Genomic DNA, 19320 nt, shown 5'->3' on the forward strand with positions numbered 1-19320 from the left:
AGAGATTTTGGGAAGGAAAAATATCTCTCCTTGTGCTGCCTGAAAGCATCTTACCCTTAAAAACCTCCCCAAAACTTAAGGTAGTCTTTGCCTCAGGATTAAGGGGGCATTTCAGTCCATCAGCTTTCTCCCAAATCTATTATGGTGTTGTGTTTCTTTTCTACCAGTTCTGTCTTATGTTTGTTTAATTATCCGCTTATACTCTGTCCATTCATACATCTATCATTCTTCACCTCTTTCTCTTTCCATTCATCCAAATTCATGTCTGTATCTATCTGTGTCTATCTCTATCATCTATCCGTCTGTCTGTCTTTCTATCCATCAGTTATTTCTATTATCTGTTGGTCTGTTTCCTCCTCCTCCTCCTCCTCCTCCTCCTCCCCTTTGTAACCCCCACCCCCTTCTATCACTGAAGATGTTACCTAGTTGGGTCAATCAGTCCTGAACTACAATAATATCTCCTATCAACATCATGTTTCTTATGCAATGAAAAACATTATTTCAAATAAAAGGCATTGCAACTGGAATGAATGAGTCTTTCTCCTGATGAGATCAGCCCCCAGAGTTTGTGACTGGGGTGCAGCTGAGCTGAAAATGATCTTTCACGATGCTTCAAGTTGCTTTCCAGTGTGTTTTCAAAATCATACCACGCCAACGTTGGGGTGAATGATGGTTTTCTATTCTGCCCCAGAGGCACCTTCAAACATACCTGCTCCTGATATCCTTGAAGTTCTTGAAGATGGTGTACGGCTGGCCTGGGAAGCAGTGGAACTCAACCACCCAGTGACTTACACGGTTCTGTGCAAGAAGGACGGTAAGCGGCTTCTCTTTTACGGGTGGTCCTCAACGTATCACCATAATGGAGCCCAAACTTTCCGTAGCTCAGCAAGACAAGTTTTTCCCCGTTCTTTTTTTTTTATTATTATTATTATTTATTTGATTTGTCAATTGTTTACAAGATAATAAGTATAAGTGTATACATAGTTATGAATACATGAAATGAGTACATATAAGAAAAATAAAATAAAAATAAAAGAAACAATAGCACAGGGACGGTAGGCACGTTGGTGCACTTATGCACGCCCCCTACAGACCTCTTAGGAAAGGGGTGAGGTCAATAGTAGACAGTCTAAGGCTAAAGTTTTTGGGGTTTGGGGAAGAAACCACAGAGTCAGGTAGAGTATTCCAGACATTGACCACTCTGTGGCTGAAGTCGTATTTCCTGCAATCAAGTTTGGTGTGGTTAACCTTGAGTTTGTATCTGTTGTTTGCTCTTGTGTTGCTATGGTTGAAGCTGAAATATTCATTGACAAGTAGGACATTGCAATGTATGATTTTATATACCATGCTTAAATCAGACCGAAGACGGCGTAATTCAAGGTTTTCTAGTTCTAGAATTTCAAGTCTGGTGGCATAAGGTATTCTACAACGAGTAGAGGAGTGGAGAACTCTTCTTGTGAAATATTTCTGGACTTTCTCAATTGTGCTAATATCAGATACATAATGTGGTTTCCAGACTGATGAGCTGTATTCAAGTATTGGTCTAGCAAATGTTTTGTATGCTCTAGTTAGTAGTGTGATATTACCAGAGAAAAAGCTACGTTTTATGGCCTTCCTTGCTTTTCTTTCAATGCTGCAAAGGTTGTAAGTGTGAAAACTAGTCGAGTAGTTTTTTTCAATGCCATCGTAACTTTGAATGGTCGCTAAACGTTTGTAAGTTGAGGACTATCTGTATCGCCTGCATCTTTAAGGGAGGCAAAGAAACTACCGCAGAGAGCAATGGAGGGCGATTGGCCCAAAGTCACCCAGCTGGCTTTCTTGCCTGAAATGGGGCTAGAACTCATCCTCTTCCTACTTTATTAATCTTTTTCATTAATTTAATGTTATATATTAATCTTTTTCTTCCTTCCTTTTGTTACTCTGCCAAGATGGAGAGTGGAAAACCCTGGCCAGTGACATCCCAGATTGCTGTTACACAGTTGAACACCTTCCTCGGGGTTTGGTCTACTCCTTTCGCATTGCCTGCGTAAGCCCAGCCGGCGTGGGTCCATACAGCTACCCAACTCCCAAAGTGAAAATCGGTGAAGAAGATCAAGCAGGTATTCATTTTCTCAGCAGGAGAGACTATTTTTAGCTCTGGGTTGAAACGAGGGGCCCTTCATGCTGTCTGAATTTGGTGGTTTTCCTGCAGACTTTTCACCGTCCAACTAGGTAACGTAATCCGTGTTAGGGAGTGTAGGCTTTGCTCCCTTTATAGTTTACAGTTGCTTATCTTGGCACTGCTGCTGGGAGGGCAATTCCTTGATTAGGGGACGGGATCCTACCGGCATAACAACGGGTTTGGTGAGTGCACGCTTTGCGCACTGTTAACAAATTGCCAACTCCGGCAAATAGTCACCGTCCTGCTGACGAGCAGCACTCAGTTGTGCCACGCAGCTGTGCCAAAGCAGTTAAGGAGGAAAAAACCTAAAGCCCGGGCAGGCAGGCAGGCCGGTGGGCCAAAGAGAAGACCAGAAGATTGTTGCAGTGAACCAGTTTGGTTTAGGCTGCCCTTTGGAGCTAGAACTGGGCTGAACCGGTAGAATCCCACCCCCCGGGTATTGCTTGCTGCTTCCTTGTTTGTCTGGTGTTAATCCGTGTTTATCTGGGTTTCTCTTTCTGTGCGATGCTTGCTGCTCTCTGAGTTTGTAGTTCAGCTCGTTGACCAACTGGATCACATCCTCAGGGAACGAATGGAACATTTGCAAGCAAACAACCAATTCTGAGAGCGCCTCCCCCTTCTCCTCCCCACAACCCTCCCCCCTTTAGCCTTAGTTGGGTCATGAAAACAGCCAAACTCAGAGAGCACCAAAGAGTCCACAGTCCTCCTCCTCCTCCCACGCCCCTTCACGTGGTTCTAAAGTGGCTATGGCGATGATTGTTCAGTGGTATGCGGTTGTGAAACAAATCCAGTTTCTCTCATTGTTGTTGTTTGTTGGAGGTTGGCTCACATGGTCCCAGGATGCTGCAGCTGTTCTAAATTCATGCCAGCTGCCGAACACCTGAATTTTGACGTGACTATGGATAATGCTGCTTTAGTTGTAGGTGCAAGGACAGGTTTCAAGTCACTTTTCTCAGTGCCGTTGTAACTTTGAGGGGTCACCAAACAATTGGTTGTAACTCAAGGACTAATCGCATTGAATATAAGTCAGTAGTACTCAACTTACAGCTGCAATAGAGACTGCCCGCTTTGGTCGTAAGATGTAACAGTCGTAAAGGGGCTCATCACATGACCTATCTGATTGGATAGCTATGGTCATTAAGTGAATCATGAGTCATTAGGCAAATCAACATGGCTGTTAAGTGAATCCAGATTCTCCATTGACTTTGCTTGGCAGAAGGTGGCCAAAGGGGATCTACATGATCCCAGGGACACTGCAACGGTCATAAATATGAGTCAGCTCCCAAAGGTCTGAATTTTGATCATCATGGGCACGCTGCAATGGTCATAAGTGTGAAAAGTGGTCAAAGGTCCCCCGTTTTTTAGGGCCATTGTAACTTCGAACGGTCTGTAAAAGAACAGTTGTAAACTGAGGACTACCTATGTAAACCAAAGCGAGAACCATCAGTGCAGAAGGATTGGGGTTAAGAACAACGGCTGCAATAAAATCGGGACTGTTGTGTGTGATGGAGACCCCGGGAACCCCTCCCTGCTGGGAAACTAAGTTTAGCCTCAGAAGGGTTGGCGTTGCGTTAAGAGCACTTTTATCTGCCGTGTGTGATAACCATGTTTTAATTTAGAATTTGTCCCTTCCTCTTTTCAGCATTTCAAGCTCAGGAAGAAGAGAACAGGATGGCAGAACTGCCAACCCACCAGACCTATGCTTTTCAGACTGAGATTAAAAGGTACGCCTGTCCAGGTGGTCCTCCACCTATGACCACCATCGGGCCCAAAATTTCTGCTGCTAAGGGGATCTTTGTTAAGGGAGCTGTGACTCGTTTTTACGACCTTTCTTGCCAAAATTATGAAGTTGAATCCTTGCAGTTGTTAAGCTAGTCACACGGTTGTTAAGTGAATCTGGCTCCTCGCTTGTCAGAAGGTCACAAAAGGGGATCACATTACCCTGGGACACTGCGACCGTCATAAATATGAGTCAGTCGTCAAGCAGCTGAATTTTGATCACATGACTCTGGGGAGGCTGCAACTTCACTGTAAAAGTGAAAAGTGGTCATGTCACTTTTTCTGTGCCGTTTTAACATTGAACAGTCACTAAACAAACTGTTGTAAGTCAAGGACTACCTGTACTCTTTCTTTCTTTCTTTCTTTCTTTCTTTCTTTCTTTCTTTCTTTCTTTCTTTCTTTCTTTCTTTCTTTCTTTCTTTCTTTCTTTCTTTCTCTTTCTTTCTTTCTTTCTGTCTTTCTTTCTTTCTTTCTTCCCTCCCTCCCTCCCTCCATTTCTTTTTCCTCCCTCCCTTTTCCTTCCTTCCTTCCTTCCTTCCTTCCTTCCTTCCTTCCTTCCTTCCTTCCTTCCTTCCTTCCTTCCTTCCTTCCTTCCTTCCTCTTCCCACCATCCCTGTCCCTTTCTCTCCTCCCTCCTTCCCTCTCTCCCTCCTGTCTTTCCACCTTCCTGTCCCTCTCTCGCCTTCCTTCCTTCCTTCCTTCCTTCCTTCCTTCCTTCCTTCCTTCCTTCCTTCCTCCCTTCCTTCCTTCCTTCCTTCCTTCCTAAAATGTATAAGGCTGCCCACCCATTCTCAGTGACTCTGGGTGCTTACCAACAACAAATCTTTCTGAAATGTCCCTTTAAGATGCTCAGTGCAACTCTTCTCAGATATGTTGCAGCAATAATTTGATATAAAGGAGGCAATCCCAGCCCTTCTTTCCAAGGTCTGACCTTCGGTTAATTGATCTGGCTGGCTAAATAATGTTCCCAAAGAATAAACAGAGAGTGAAATACTAGGAACTCTGATGGGGTTATTTGATCTTTCTGTTTGCAAATTAAACAAATGATGGAATGCTGTTTTTTTTTACACTGTTTTTCCATCTTGTGAACTCTTCAAGCTTAAGAGGAAGAGAGCTGGTGTGGCTGAAAAGGAAACAGTTTGCAGAGCAAAGAAGGAGAATGTTTTTTAAGGGAATTGTACATTAATCCTATTGGCAGCATATTTAATAGATAGATAGATAGATAGATAGATAGATAGATAGATAGATAGATAGATAGATAGATAGATAGATAGATAGATAGATAGAAAGAGATAGATGGACAGAGTGATAGATAGATCGATAGATAGATAGATAGATAGATAGATAGATAGATAGATAGATAGATAGATAGATAGATAGAGATAGATAGAGAGATGGGGAGATAGAGATGATGGATAGATATGCAGACAGAGACAGAAGATAGAGAAAGAAATGAGAGAAGAATAGAAATACAGAAGATAGATTGATAGATATTATTATAGATATAGGCCATGCAACACATGAATCGGGAAGAGTTTCAAAAGAAAATGGCAACCAATTCAAACACTTAACACAATTTCTAGGATAATTTGTATTGTAGTTCTAAGTGTGTGTGTGCACCTAGACTCAAAGCAAGAAAGTCATTTTCCAAAACACAGAAAGGAATGCAGCACTTGTATGTTTGGCAGAAGCCCATTGGCCACCAATAATGTGAGAAAGAGTGAGGCAATAAAATAGAAACTCCCTAAACGTTTTTTCCAGGGAATGAGTCTTGTAGCTGAAAGCACTTTTAATAATAGCTGCGCATCTGGGCTAGGCTGGAAGTGAACACCCAGAAATAAAACTTTGAAATTCTGCACAACAGATGAGTAACCATTTATGCAACAGGTGAGAGAAAGACGTTATGGAAAGAATCAGATCAGTCCTGAAGCTTCAGGTATCGACAGGCAATGCTTGATTTACAACCATTTGTTTAGTGACCATTCTAAGTTGCAATGACACAGAAAAAAGAGACTTATGTTTTTCACACTTACAACTGTTGCAGCACCTCTGTGGTCACGTGATCAAAATCCAGCTGCTTGGCAACTGGCACGTACTTATGACATTGTTGTGTCCTGGGGTCACATGATCCCCATTGGCTACTTCCTGACGAGCAAAGTCAATGGGGGAAGCCAGATTCGCTTAACAACCGTGTAACTGCAGTGGTTCGCTCAACCATGTTGGCAGGAAAGGTGTTAAAATGGAGCAAAATTCACTTAATAACTGTCTGGTTGAGCAACAGAAAGTTTGGGATTAATTCTGGTCGTAAGCTGAGGACTTCAAATCTCCGACAAGCATTGTTCTTTGGCTGAACAGCATCTGTACCCTGGTCAACTCCCTGGATCCAATTCAACAGGTGGAGACTTTGGGAAACTGGCTTCCTCGCAGGTAATCCAGCCCCAAACCATGTTAGGGCTTTCAAGGTGGAAACCAGGGTCTTGAACTGCACCCGGAAAGATTTCAGTAGCCAATTTTGCTCACACAATAACAGGTAGTCCTCGACTTACAACCACAATTGAGCTCATTGTTTCTGTTCCTAAGCAAGACGGTTGTTAAGTGAATTTTGCTTCGTTTTACAACTTTTCCTGCCAGAGGTGTGAAGTGAATCACCATAGTGAAGATAGTAACATGGTCGTTAAGCGAACCTGGCTTCCCCCCCATTGACTTTGCTTGTCAGAAAGTTGCAAAAGAGGGTTACAGGACCCCCGGGTCACTGAGACCGTCGTAAATATGAACTGGTGGCCAAGCGTCCAAATTTTGATCATGTGACCAGAGGGGTGCTGAAATGTCATAAATTTGAAAAAGATGGCCATAAGCCAGTTTCTTTCAGTGTTGTTGTAACTGGTCACTAAATGAATGGTTGCAAGTCGAGGACTTCCTTGCAGCGGTGTTATATTTGGCGCCATTTTCTCCACGTGCGGTAGTAATCCCAATTTACTCACAAGAAATAATCCCGTTTCATCCCAAGACACTTTCAGAATTTTAGAAGTGAAAGACCTCATAAAATCATTGGGTTAGAAGGGACCTTGGCGGTCATCTAGCCCAACCGCTCCTGCCTGAGGCAGGAGATCTTGTACCATCCTGGTCAAAAGGTTGTCCAGTTTATTTCTGGAAGCCTCCCCGTAACGTTGGGTTCTCTTTCTTCAGGGGCCGTTTCAGCATCATCAAACAATGCCGAGAAAAATTCAGCGGAAATCCCTTGGCTGCCAAAATCATCCCGTATCAGGCGGAAGAGAAAGACCACATCCTACAGGAATACCAGATCCTAAGGAAACTGCACCACACCAACATAGGGCAGCTGCAGGGGGCCTACGTGAGTCCACGCCACCTTGTGCTAATTGTCGAACTCTGCGTGGGGCCCGAGTTGCTTCATGCCTTAGCTGGGAGGTAAGTAGGAATGTTTCTTTCTAGTTGACCAACTACAGGTGGTCCTCAATTTACGAACATTCATTTAACAACCTTTTGAAAAAGGTGGGGGGAACGGACTTTGGACAGTCCTTGCACTTATGACCATCGCGACATTCCTGATCAAAATCAGAATGCTTGGCAACCGGCATGGAATTACAATAATTATCATCATTTGTGACCTTTGCAGTTGGCTTGAACCAGCAAAGTTAATGGGGGGAGGCTGATTCACTTAATGACCGTGTGATTCACTTAACGACCATGTGATTCACTTAACGACCATGTGATTCACTTAACAACTGTAGGGATTCACTTTACAACCATGGCTAAAAAGGCAAAATAAATCGGGACCAGCTCCTTCAAAGGGTTATTATGACCGCAATAGGGACCAGGAACTGTTGCTTTGCTTAGCAAAAGAGAAATCCTGTTCCCTAGTGTGGTCGTAAGTCAAGGACCACCAGTACCCTGAGGATCCTACACACCATAGTTCTGGATGAATTACAACCATTTGTTCAGTGACCCTTCAAAGTTACAACAGCACTGAAAAAAGTGACTTGTGACCGTTTTCCACACTTACAACAGTTGCAGCCCCACCCCCGGTCACATGCTCACAATTCAGAGGCTTGGCAACTGGCATGTGCTTATGACAGTTGCAGTGTCCCAGGGTCACATGATCCCCTTTTCCGATCTTCTGACAATCGAATTCATTGGGGAAGCTGGATCTGTTTAACCACCCTGCTATTCACTTAATAACTGCTGTGATTCACTCAAGATCTGTGGCAAGAAAGGTTGTAAAATGGGGCCAGACTCACTTAATGACTGTCTCACTTAGCAGTTGAAATGTTGGGCTGATTCTGACTGCCTGCACCCAACCGTATCCATGGAGGCTGGTTTTCTTGACATCGCTGGACTGAGTCGAACTTTTTGGGGAATCCCTGACCCACGTTTGTGTTTTTACCGTCTTCTCTTTTCCCAGGTCTTCGTATTCAGAGGTGCAGGTCAGGGATTACCTGTGGCAGATTCTCAGTGCCGTCGAGTATCTTCACAATCAGGACATCGTGCATCTGGATCTGCGGTCTGAAAACATGGTGATTGTGGAGCCCAACCTGTTGAAACTGCTGGACTTCGGCAACGCCCGGTTCTACACCCCAGATCAAATCATAACCGTGGATGGATGCACGGACTATGTAGAAACCATGGGTGAGTGAGCCAGGAATTCCGAGCTGTGGGAATTTGGCACCATGGATAAAAGAAAATAGGGTATTCTTCAGTTCCTCTTGCTCAGAGCTGGCCAGAACTTTTCCCGATAAGGAAAAATGGTTGTTAAAAACTAAGGCCTCCTGACCTCTAGATCTCCTGCTATCTGGGATCTTCAGTGGAAGGTGGCAATTTTTGGACTTGTAGCTTTTTGCCGCACCTGGCCTGTTCAGCTGTAGAACTGGTTTCATATTTACAGAAGATGCACATACACATTTACATAGATAGATGACAGAAAGAGCAGATAGATAAATGGATGGAGGGATGGAGACAGACAGACAGACAGATATAAAAGAGAATATTTATGGAGCAGGACTGAGCTGCGGGGTCCTTGATGTTCTCTGAGCTTGATGGTTTCCTTGCAGATGTTTCACGACCCTACTAGGGAACACCATCAGTGCCAAAAGTGAGGGGGGAAGAGTTGTTCCCTTTTTCTCCTTTACTAGAGGTTTCCCCTGGCAGTGTTGGAGCGCGTGTTCTTGGTGGTTCCCTGTTTTGGCTGTTCTTTATTTTTTGACCGTCTGTCTGAGAAACAATTAAACAGTAAACAATAGCCTAATCAGGGAATTACCAAGAAGAAATAAATATAAATAGCAAGCCGCACTCATAGCACTGATGGCGTTACCTACTTGGTAATGAAAGGTCTGCAAGAATTCTACCAAGCTCAGAGAGCACTAAGAAATCTACATTTATATATACACAAACACACACATACAGACAGACAGAGAGAGAGGGAGGGAGGGAAGGAGATCCTCTTTGAGGTAGACGGGCAATTCAGAAACGTGGAAAACAAGCAAACAAAACCAATTTATAGGTCAGATTTTTGCAGAAAATTTAATTCTGCAAATCTCTCTGGATCCGAAGCACCTGGATCTTAGGGCGGGACACTTTCCTAACACACGTGTGTATTTTTAGCTTCAGAACTCCTATCGGAGAAGGGAGCCGTTCCACAGACAGACATCTGGGCGATTGGCGTGACAGCTTTTATCATGTAAGTGGACCTCAGCTTCTGTTGACAGAGTCACAGCGCCTTCAAAGTAGAAGCCCTCTGCTCCAATCTTCTGCAGAGGACAGGATGCCTCCTATCGTTAGGTGGGATGTACCGTGGGTGTGAGTACAGAAGGCAAGTTTCACTTAGTGCTTAAGGCACCAGGCTAGAAAGCAAGAGAACGTGGATTCGAGTCCGTGAAAGCCGGCTGGGTGACCTAGGGATAAACTCAAGGGGAGTTCTAGTCTTGCCTTAGGCGTGAAAGCAGGCTGGGAGACTTTGAGCCAGTTCACCAAAGAATTCTAGTCCCACCTTAGACCTTGAGCCAATCCCCAGGAGGTAGTGAATTCTAGTTCTGCCATGAAAGCTGGCCGGGTGATTTTGGGCCAATCACCAGGGGACCGTGACACCTCAGATATGAAACCAACTGTGTGACCTTGAGCTAGCCGCTTTCTTTCGACTCTAGGAAGCAGGCAATGGCAAATAACTTACGAAAAAAATCTTGCCCAGAAAACTGTAGCGATTAGTCCAGGAGTCCAAAATTAACCAGAAGTCTCTCCCCCAACCCCACAGCCTCTCTCTCTCTCCCTCTCCTCCCCCCACTCTTTCTCACACACACACAAAATCAGTTTTCAAGTGGCCGCCCTCCACGGAGGTCCCAAATCCAGCAGAACTGCCCAGGCTCGAGTTATAAAAGGCAGATCTGTCTGATCTGTGTCCTGTCATCTTTACAGAGAACCTGCAAAGCTTTTTTTATGTACAAACCAGTGTCTTTCCCCCAAATCTCTAGTGGGATAGTAGAGCGGAGAAGTTGCTGTGAATAAGAGGGTAGAGACCAAGGTTCTATCTTGCGCCAGCCAAAGACGCTTCTGGGTGGATTTGGGGACATTCCCCCTTCTCTCGGCCTGATTATCTGGTGGGGGGAGGTCTTCAAATAGGAATGGGGGACTTGCAGGTTCCAGTTCCTAACCCCCCCACTCCTTTAACCTCAAACTATCCACTATTGACCTCACCCCATTCCTAAGAGGTCTGTAAGGGGCGTGCATAAGTGCACCATCGTGCCTCCCGTCCCTGTCCTCTTGTCCCCAATGATTCGCACCTATTTCCTGTGTTCTTACTCGTGTTTATGCTTATATCTATTAGCTTGTAAGCGATTGACAAATCCAATCCAATCAATCAACCAATCAATTAAAACCTTAAGGTCCGTTTGGGTGACTTGGGGTTGCCACTTCCGGGGCTTTTATAAGGGGGGAAAATAGGACTAGAGAATGCCACACAACATGGGCGTCTCATGTGTCTGTAAAAAGCAGGCTACAAATTCGTGAATAAATAAATTAACCCACAACGTTAGGCAAAAGCAGGCAGAGGCAGAAGAAACTCATAATTAGGATGCCTCTGTTCTCCTTACCAATTTGATTTTTGAAATATCCTTATCTGGAGAAATGGAACTGCGTGGGCAAGACTTTTAATTAAGTATTATCATCAAAGCCTTCATAGCGATCCTTTCTGAAAAGAGGCAGTGAATGCCGCTCTATTTTATTTTTTTTTAATCTTATTTTTTTTTTAATTTTGCTTTGCTTTTCTTTCATTTCACTTTATTATTTGTACCTCACTGTTATTTTTACAAATAACCCTAGCAGCAATGAACGTATCCAATACACTTTTCTCCTCCTACTTTCCCCCACAATAACCCTGTGAGGTAGGTTGGCCTGAGAGGGAGGGATTGGAAAGTCACCCAGCTGGCTTACATGCCCTAAGGCGGGACTAGAACTCATCGCTTCCTGGCGATTAAACCAAAGTCACCCAGACAACTTTCATGCCCGAAGCAGGACTAGAACTCTTCATCTCCCAGTGATTGGCCCAAAAGTGCCAAACTGCTTTTCGTGCCTAAGGTGGGACTAGAAGTCCTTTTCTCCCAGTTTCTAGTCTGATATCTTCACGACGGTCTTTCTTGTAAGAAAGGTTTTGAGGCAGAATCAGGCCCAGTTCCATTTTCAGGGCCACCCAGAGGCCACCCAGATGCTTCCCAAGAAGTCCCGCATACCAGATCAAATTCACGCCAGATGAATTTGCTTCATCAGGGAGTAGGCAGAGAGTAAGACCCCCGAGTAATAAAAGAGGACAAGTTGTTAGTAGGTCATGGTTCTGCTTTATTCATTTGGATCTCAAGTGGGCTGAGGGTTTACTAACTCTGTGCTTTGTGAGTGCTGATGTTGCTGGCAGATCAAATACAGGTAGTCCTCCACTTACGACCACAATGGAGCCCAAAACTTCTGCTGCTAAGTGAGAAATCTGCTACGTGAATGTCGCCCCACCTTACGACCTTTCTTGCCACAGTTGTAAAGTGAATCACTGCAGTTGTTAAGTTAGTAACACAGCTGTTAAGTGAATCTGGTTTCCCCGTTGACTTTGCTTCTCAGAAAGTCGCAAAAGATGATCGCGTGACCCTGGGACACTGCGACCATCATAAGTATGATCCAGCTGCTGAGCATGTGAATTTTTTATCACATGATTATGGGGAGGCTACAAAGGTCGTAACTGTGAAAAATTATCATAAGTCACATTTTTTTGTGTGCTGTTGTAACTTTGAATGGTTACTAAATGAACTGTTGTAACTCGAGGACTACCTGTATGAACTGAAAAGTGAGCTAACGTTAGAGGCAAAGAAGGTAAGGAGCCAAGAAGGACAACAGGACAAAGATAATTGGTGAAAGACATGAAGAAATCAAATCCAATCGACCTGTGGTCAGAGTACAACATGCGTACAGTGAGATTGGCTGAGCCTCCCTTTGTGCACCCCACCCCCTAACACAACTCACAGTGAGGACCGAGGTCTCTAACCCAGACCTAACCTTACTACACTGTGTGACCTTGTTGCACAAAGCACCAGCCCCGCAAGTCTATCATACTATGTTGACACGAAGAAATTTCGCATTCAGGAGTCTTAACAGTCCACGGGTAGAAACTGTTTTTGCAGCCTGACTTCTCTATCTCCTGCCCGATGGTAGGAGAGTGAAGAAGTGCTGATCAGAGTGCGAGTCCTCCCTGAGGAGCTTCCTCACTCTCCCAAGGCAGTGAGCCACAGCAAGGTCATCTAGAGGTATCAGGGAACAGCACACGAGGTTTTATGCTGTGCTCACCAGCCACCCTAATGTCTTTCTACCCGTAGCTGTCAAGCCAGCATACCACCACCGTCATGCAGTATGTGAGGACGCTTTCTAGTGTGTACCTGTAAAAAGGAGGCCATCCGTTGCTCTTCCACTTTGTTCTTTTGCAAGACCCTCAGGAAATGGAGTCTCTGTTGGGCCTTTCTGCCACCTGGGTTGTGTTGATTTTCCAGCCCCCGTCTCGATGTAAAGTGGGGCGGGGTTCCTCCCTCTTCTTCCAGAGGTCTAGCACCATCTCCTTTGCCCTGCTGATGATGTTCAGGTGCACTGTGAGGATAATGGTGGAACCTCCCCCCTGTGCACCGTTTCCCCTCCCTCCACCTGTAATGAGACCCCATACGGTGGTATCGTTTGCGAACAGACGAGCTGGCAGGAGATCCCATCAAATCAACCTTGAAGAGCCTCTTAAGGAGATTTTCAACCATCCCAGGTCATGGTTATTTATTTATTTGGTTTGTCAATGGCTTACAATAGGTATAAGTAAAAACATAGTCATGAATACATGGGTACATATAAAGAAAAGGAGTGGAGAACTCTTCTTGTGAAATATTTCTGGACTTTCTCAATTGTGTTAATATCAGATACGTAATGTGGGTTCCAGACTGATGAGCTGTATTCGAGTATCGGTCTAGCAAATGTTTTGTATGCTCTAATTACTAGTGTGATATTACCAGAGAAAAAGCTATGTAGGATTAGGTTAACGACTCTTAATGCCTTTTTGGCTATGTAGTTGCAGTGGGCTCTAGCACTTAGGTCATTGGAGATGAGTCCTCCAAGAAGTAATCCAAGAAGCTTCTTCAGTGGAGATTTGAGGAAACCAAAGAACTGAAGATGCTTCTTGGATAAGAAGCGAAACGTTTTCCAGAACCAAGGAACTCCAGTTGCCTTTTGGAAAAAACAGCTGTGGAACAACCTGCGAAGAGTTTCGGACAGCTGGCAAAAAAAACACCAGAGCTGGACTTCAGAGGAAGAGTTGGGCATAGAAGGCCAAAGTGAGACCTCCACTAGGCCCCAAAATACTCTATAGGTAGTCCTCAACTCATAGCCACAATTGTGCCCAAAATTTATGTTGCTGAGTGAGACATTTGTTGCGTGAGTTTTGTCCCATTTGGGTAAGTTTTCTTGGCACAGTTGAATTGTTGCAGTTGTTAAGTTAGTAACGTGGTTGTTAAGTGAATCCGCTTTCCCCGTTGATTTTCCTTGTCAGAAGGTCACAAAAGGGGATCACGTGACTCCGGGACACAGCAACTGTCATAAATACAAGCCAGTTGCCAAGCATCCAAATTTTGACCATGTGACCGTGGGGAGGTTGCAGAAGCCGGGTGAAAAAAACAGCTATAAGTCCCCTTTTTTCAGTGCTGTTGTGATTGTGAACGTTCACTAAACAAACTGTTATAAGCCAAGTTAGGCCTGAGACTGTCTCCACTTACCCTTTAACGTCCTGACTGTCCCTCTCAAACCAGAAGCGGATGAGAAGTGTGTGATTTTGTTACACTTCAGGTGAAATCAGATGACCAGGGGTGTGTAGGATCATCACGGTCTCCGTTGGGGATTTCAGGATGATGTGGGCACCTACAAGGCCTTGAACTGCTGTCAATCCGGGCTGTGGTTTTTGCTAACACCTTCCTGTGAGGCAGTCCCCATTTCCCTTACCCTTTGGGATAGGAGGGGAGAGAATTTGGGTTGAATGTCCCAAGTCAAACATGAGAGAGATAAGACCTAAAACAAATACGCCGTTATGAATGCAAGGTCAACCATAGGAAGTGACAGTGGAGAAGGCTGGGGTTGAGGTTGAGTTTTTTCCTTGCAGACGTTTCATAACCCACCCAGGTGACATCATTAGTGTGAGAAGGGACTGTCCGCAAGGAAATAACCAAGTTCAGACAGCACTGAGGACGACTCCATAGAAAGAGAAACCCAGATAAGCAGGGATTAACCCCAGAGAAACCACTAAGCAGAAAACAATACCCCAATCAAGGAATTACCAAGGCAAAAAACCTCACAAACTACCAACAGTAGCAGGACAAGCAACTCTATATAAAAAGGGAGCAGACTCACACTCCCTCAAACTTGATTATATTACCTATTTGGGCCATGAGATGTCTTTCCCACACCCTTCTAGCACTGACCATGTTACCTTGTAAAGGTCATAAAATATCTCACCAGGGAGCCCACAGTCTTCCTCCTCCTCTTCTTCCTCCTTCCTCCTCCTCCCCCTCTCCCCTCCTCCTCTCTGCAACCTCCCCTTTCTTCAACCACCGATGATGTTGCATTGTTGGATCATGAAATGACTGCGAGAAAATAGCCAAGCTCAGAGAGCACCAGGGAGCCCACGTTTGAATTCCGAGCTACAAAAATCCTGTGTTCTATTGGCCAAAACAGAACTTTTCCTTCCTCTCCTCTTTCCAGGCTGAGTGCCGAATATCCCATCAGCTCCGAGGGTGCCTGTGACTTCGGAAGGCTGGTCAAGCGAGACAAAATACGACTCAACAAATGTTACGCTGGCCTTTCGGGGGGAGCCATCAACTTTCTCCAAAGCACGCTTTCCTTGAATCCATGGTGAGAAGATCTGTTTGCGCCTCAAGGGTTGCTCTTTCACACGTTGCAGATATTTTTTTCCTATCCCAGATCATCTCAATTAAGTACAGGGAGTCCTCTATGACCACAATTGAGCCCCGTATGATGGCCTTTCTTGCCACCATTGTTAAGTGAATCTGGTTTCCCCATGTCAGAAGACTGCAAGAGGAGAATCCCCATGGGACATAAGTCAGTTGTCAAGCATCCAAATGTAAATCACATGACCCCGGGGATGCAGCAAGGGTCATAAGCGTGAAAAATAGTCATAAGTCACTTTTTAAAGTGCCTTTGTAATGCTGAACAGTCACTAAATGAACTGTTGTAAGTTGAGCACTACCTAGGAGTAACAATCAAGTGCAATGAGGCCGTAAGAGATTGTTTGGGCTCACAGATAGTTCTCACTTCATGACCATTAGTGAATGTTTGAAGTTCCGACAGATCCCCCCCAAAAAGTACCTGCTATCTGCATTCCTGTCATGGTCGTTAAGTGAATCTCTGCAGTTAATTTAGTCACATGGTTGTTAAGTGGCTATTGACTTTGATGGTCAGAAGGTTGCAAAAGGGGATCACGCGACCCTGGGACATAGCAACCGTCATAAATATGAACCGGTTGCCAAGCATCTGAATTTTGTTCACGTGACCACGGGGATGCCGCAACGGTTGTTAAGTGTGAAAAATGGTCCCCTTTTGTATAATGTGGAACTGTCATTAAATGAATTGAGGACTACCTATTAAGAGTTAGGGTTACTGAAAGCAGTTATTTAAAAGAACCTCCAATATTCGAAGGGCTGCCACAAAGTAGGGGAGGGGCGGGGGGGGCAGGGGGGGGTCAACCTATTCTCCCAAGCACCAAAAAGCATGAAAAGACGTGATGGGGGATGGATGATCCAGGAGAGAAGCAACCCAGAAATAAGGAGGCATCACCGCTGGAACGTCCTGCCTCCAGAAGCTGTGAAGGCTCCAACGCTGGGAGGTTTTGAAGAAGAGGATGGACAGCCATTTGTCTGGAATGGTAGAGGGTCTCCTGCTTGTGCAGGGGGTTGGACTAGAAGACCTCCAAGGTCCCTTCCAAGTCTGTTATTCAATTAAAGGGGGACTCTCTTCTGCTCCCTTCACCAGCTGGGGTGGCTGTGTGAGGTGAAGTCCGAGTTACGTTTAAGGTCTACGATGGAGAACCCCGGTGGTGGGATTCAGCTAATTTAAACCACTGATTCTTCCTAACGACTGAATGGGTGTGGCCATCTCGATGTAACTGACAGCAAGGTGGAGCGGGGCGGGCCTCTTTGCCGGCGCGAGGGGCCTCCGTCCGCTGCCTCTTTGCCAACCTAAACCAAGGAGGCAGATGCTTCCTCTTTGCCGGCGTGAGGGGCCTCCGGCCACCTTGGCGTGGACCAACAAAGAAGCAGTGGCTACGGGCCACTCACACCGGCAAAGGGGCAAGGAAGGCTTACCAGGCAGGCAGGTAGCTGGGCCGCGTGGGAGGGTGGGGCAAAGACAGGTAAGTGGGCTGGGCCCCGGGGACCACGGGGTCGAGGCTAGCAAGCGAGGGGAACCCAATAGCAAAAGCTGTTATGCCGCCTCCAAGATGGCAAGGCAAGATAAGGGGTGTCTGGGAGGGGCAGAGCAGGCGGGTCATGGTGGGCGGGGCCAGCCAGTGACGCTATTAACCCATTGTCTGAACTGCACAAAAAAAATTAACAACCGGTTCGCTTGAACCTGTCTGAACCGGCTGAATCCCACATCCGGAGAATCCCTTCTGGATAATTCATCTCTGCTTTTTCTTCTCGTAGACCTTGAAAGCTGCTGCTTCTCCTTCTCCTCCTCCTCCTCCCCCTCCTCCTTTTTCCTTCTTTTTGGAAAAAAAGAAAAAGAAAGATGTTGGTTTTTTTCCCGACTTGGTTTCTCTGCTAGGGCTTCAACCTCAACCTTCTGTTTCCTTCCAGGAGAAGGCCAACAGCCACAGAGTGTCTCCAGTCTTCGTGGCTGCAAGAGACCGGCTTGGACGAACACCAGCAAGCCACGGTGACCTTCTCTACCGCCAAGCTGAGAAATTTTGTGGCCGAACGCGAGCGGAAAAGAGCGCTCCTCTGTTCAAAGTACGGCGTGATGGCTGTGTAGCCCACAAAACCTCTTTCACACCATCTCCAAAAAGCAAGCATTTTTATGCAGCGTGTTGGCGAGATCTCGGAAGCCTGCAGGTTAAGGCATTTATTGTGAGTGTGGAAGAGAAGAGGTCCCAGTTACAACAGACGGACGCATTTTATTTATTTTACAGCAATGCTCCGCTCCTGTCTTCAACAATGTGGTATAGTTAACGGATGTGGGAAGGTGAATGTTGGGCCCGAAAGATTATCTGTTTCAAAAGCATTTTAAAGGTGCATGTAACCCACAGAAGGAGCTTATGAAATCTCTGGCTTATTTATTTATTTTGGAAAGAAAAAAAAGGAAGTATTTATGAAGAATCTGATTTTTTTTTAAAGGCTTTAAAAAAAAAAACTGGAGGGGAAGAAGAATCCACACAATATTTCCGTTGTTCGCCATCAGTTGAGCATGCAAATGTCCACGAACTTAATAACCGTTTCACCAAAAACGAGAGATTTAGATTTAATTTTGGTTTTGGTTTTAATTTAATTAAAGGTAGTTCTACTAAAATAAATTTAGTTCAGTTACTTAATTATTTAATTTATTAAAGAATTTATTTAACCCAAATGAAATTAATAAAACTAAATTAATGAAATAACTGTAAATTAGATTGGTTTTATGAATGTTTTATTAATTTTAGTTTTAATAATTATTTAATTATCCTATGTTAGCGTTAAATAATTAATTGAACAGTTTCCTTTCGCTGCCTTTATTTCCCCCCCAATTCGACAAACTCAATACAGAAGCAGATATATATATATATATATATACATACACACACATACATACATAATAAAACTTTGTGTTAAACATCAGAGTAAATTTCATTAACAGTTGGATGAGTTTCAGTGGCTTTACAGCTGTGGCTTTTCACATGTGAACATGCTAGGGTGAGAACACACAACAATACTTGGACAATAAATCATTTTCATGCTGGGAACACCCGTAATCTCAACCCAAATCACAATCACTTTCGGCTTCCTGCAAAAATCTTCCCAAACGCAACACTCCTCCCGAGGTATAAAGAGGTGGCTCATGCCAGCCGGCCATGCTTCATGCAGCCCTTCGGACAATCTACCGCCAGCTGTTCTTTTCAAAGAATTACAGAACTCTTTCAGAAAAAGAAAACATATAAAATCTTTCACAGTCTTATCAGAGAGCGAGTGCAGGGCCTCCACTGTACCCCACTGCTGTGAGGTTTGTTGCTGTCCAAACAAACAAACAAAATTGCTTCTTTTGCAGTGAAAAATGAGCTGTCTGGCTGTTTATCACCATTGGAACCTAGTTTTGCAACCAAGAAAAAGAACTATTTATCTGCCCCAGTAAATAAATACTGTAATCAAAACAAACTTTTGTTGCAGTTGTTCGTTGTAGCTTTTGCTAGTGCTGGTAACTCTTGTTCTTTGTAGTACAGAGAGTCCTCGACTTACAACCAAAATTGAGACCCAAATCTCCATTACTAAGTGAGACAATTGTTGAGTGAATTTTGCCTCATTTTACAATCTCAGTTCTCACCGTTAAGTGAATCATCGCCGTTGTTAAATTAGTCACATGGTTGTTAAGTGAATCTGACTTCTCCATGGACTTCGCTTGTCAGAAGGTTGCAAAGGGGGATCAGGTGACATTGCAACCGTCATAAATAGGAGCCAAGCATCTCAATTTTGATCCTGTGACCATGGAAAAGCTGCAACGGTTGGTGAAGGGCGAAAAAACGGTCATAAGTCCCTTTTTTCAGTGTATCTTCAAATGGTCACTAAAGGAATTGCCGTAAGTCGAGGACTACCTGTATTGAGAACGCCAACAGC

At 44.6% G+C, this 19320-nt stretch overlaps 1 protein-coding gene across 1 annotated transcript in view; it reads left to right on the forward strand.

The window, feature by feature from the left end:
* OBSCN (obscurin, cytoskeletal calmodulin and titin-interacting RhoGEF) overlaps positions 1 to 18795 on the forward strand; it is a 230805-nt gene extending 212010 nt beyond the window's left edge. The window contains 8 exon segments of the mRNA XM_087917128.1: positions 692 to 814; positions 1929 to 2099; positions 3804 to 3885; positions 7127 to 7366; positions 8361 to 8584; positions 9557 to 9632; positions 15206 to 15355; positions 17317 to 18795. Coding sequence (XP_087773254.1) covers positions 692 to 814; positions 1929 to 2099; positions 3804 to 3885; positions 7127 to 7366; positions 8361 to 8584; positions 9557 to 9632; positions 15206 to 15355; positions 17317 to 17491 — 1241 coding nt within the window. The 3' untranslated portion in view covers positions 17492 to 18795.
* The last annotated feature ends 525 nt before the right edge of the window (positions 18796 to 19320 follow it).

The sequence above is a fragment of the Pseudonaja textilis genome, chromosome Z, assembly GCF_049901715.1.
Source record: "Pseudonaja textilis isolate UNSWEBS1 chromosome Z, rPseTex1.2, whole genome shotgun sequence".
Classification (NCBI taxonomy): domain Eukaryota; kingdom Metazoa; phylum Chordata; class Lepidosauria; order Squamata; family Elapidae; genus Pseudonaja; species Pseudonaja textilis.